At 39.3% G+C, this 1,619-nt stretch overlaps 1 protein-coding gene across 2 annotated transcripts in view; it reads right to left on the bottom strand.

The window, feature by feature from the left end:
• Positions 1–941: 941 nt before the first annotated feature.
• Positions 942–1,619, bottom strand: part of LOC107669458 (cleavage and polyadenylation specificity factor subunit 2-like) — a 17,164-nt gene continuing 16,486 nt past the window's right edge. For both annotated transcript variants that reach the window (XM_016461696.1, XM_016461695.1), the window contains exon 16: positions 942–1,285. In XM_016461696.1, the coding sequence (XP_016317182.1) occupies positions 1,193–1,285 (93 nt within the window). In that variant the 3' untranslated portion in view covers positions 942–1,192. The remainder of the gene's footprint in view (positions 1,286–1,619) is intronic.

Genomic DNA, 1,619 nt, shown 5'->3' with positions numbered 1-1,619 from the left:
TTCAACAGATGCCCGGTCAACTGTGACGAGCTGGAGCTTGATGGAAGAGGAAATACAATCTAGGGCTGTTTTTCTTATGATTCAGGAGACACTCTTCACATTCTGTGCTTTGTGGAAGACACTAAGAAACACAAAACCACCAATTTTGAAGTAGTAGAGAAAGTGAAAACTGACAAAAGAAGTGACTAATCCCATATTATTGCTGAATGTTTTGTATAGAGATGAGAATAAACGTATCTGGGCCATAATGTTTGCTGTGCTGGCAGATCGTGCGTCCAAACAGCTGACTCAGGATCAGCCGTGCAGGAAATATTTATGAATATCGCAGGAAGCTTTGACCCTGGATCAGTTATTCAGGTCAAGGAAAGAGGGCATGACGTGGATTTGTCACGAGCTCAAAGACTACACGCAGGACAACAGGGCAGTTAATACGAGAATAAAAATTATTTATGGTGTCTTGTTTGTGTAGCGTGTTAGAAAGAACTATTATTATCCCAGCATCCTCATAGGGTTGAGTGTTAAAGGCCACTGGTTGGATTTCTAGGGAACACACATGTATAAAATGCAGAGCTCGAAGAATATGTTCAGAATGAAATACTAGCATGTTGCATAATGCACAATTCTGACTTTTTCCCCACAATTATGAGAAAAAGTGTGAATTGCGTGATATACACTCAGAATTGAGTGATATAAATTCAGAACTGTGTGAAATAAACTCAGAATTGCATGATATAAACTCAAGAAAAAGATGCGTAATGTACATTTCGCCAAATTTAGTACATATTTTCATGCATAGCCATACAGAAAATGAGCATACTATGCACGGAATACATACTAAACACTGCAGATGGTAGTATGCTATTCTGAACAAGCCCACGGTATTTTATATAAAAGCACTGAAATGAATAAATGTAAATGCACAAACCCACACAGACACGACGCTTCATTATGAAAATTTATCTGAGGGATTAAAAAAAAGGCTTAAACATTTCTTTGCATCCAGCAGTTCAGAACAAAAAGATTGTAGCATCGATTCTTCTTCAGTCCAGACAGACGCTCTCTCACTTTGGGTCATTTTCAGTGAGAATGTCTGCCATGTAAACGAGGGGGGAAACAATAATAAAATATACACAACTCAAAACCTACAAAAGGAAAGGAAATGAAAGGAGGGGCTGGAGCTGATTGAGATCCGTTAAACTACAGCATACTGCTGATACAACAGCTCACGAATCCTGTAGTAGTCATCACAATGGCAGCCTTCCAGACAGATGCGGCCCGCTTCCGTCTGAGAGAGAGAGAGAGAGAGAGAGAGAGAGAGAGAGAGAGGGGACAGGCCTGAGAGGATGCAATACAATGTAATTTTCACCATGGGCTGCTGGAGAAGAGAGGGCACAATAAAACAGAAGGAAAAATTACAAGAAAAAGAATGAGGGAAGAGAGAATGGGAATTTTTCCACAAGTTATAACCAGATTTCAACATTTTCTGAAGAAAGCTTTTGTTTTCACCATGAATCTAGGGGTGGATCACAGGGTGTTGCTATTGGTAGTGTCTGAAAGGTTGGTAGTTGCTAGGTGGTCGCTCATTTTTAATTTTATAATAATTTAAAAAACACACAAAT

The sequence above is a fragment of the Sinocyclocheilus anshuiensis genome, unplaced genomic scaffold, assembly GCF_001515605.1.
Source record: "Sinocyclocheilus anshuiensis isolate Anshui unplaced genomic scaffold, SAMN03320099.WGS_v1.1 scaffold96, whole genome shotgun sequence".
Lineage (NCBI taxonomy): Eukaryota > Metazoa > Chordata > Actinopteri > Cypriniformes > Cyprinidae > Sinocyclocheilus > Sinocyclocheilus anshuiensis.
Note: the sequence above shows the minus strand (reverse complement) of the source record. Positions and strands in the feature narration are given on the sequence as shown.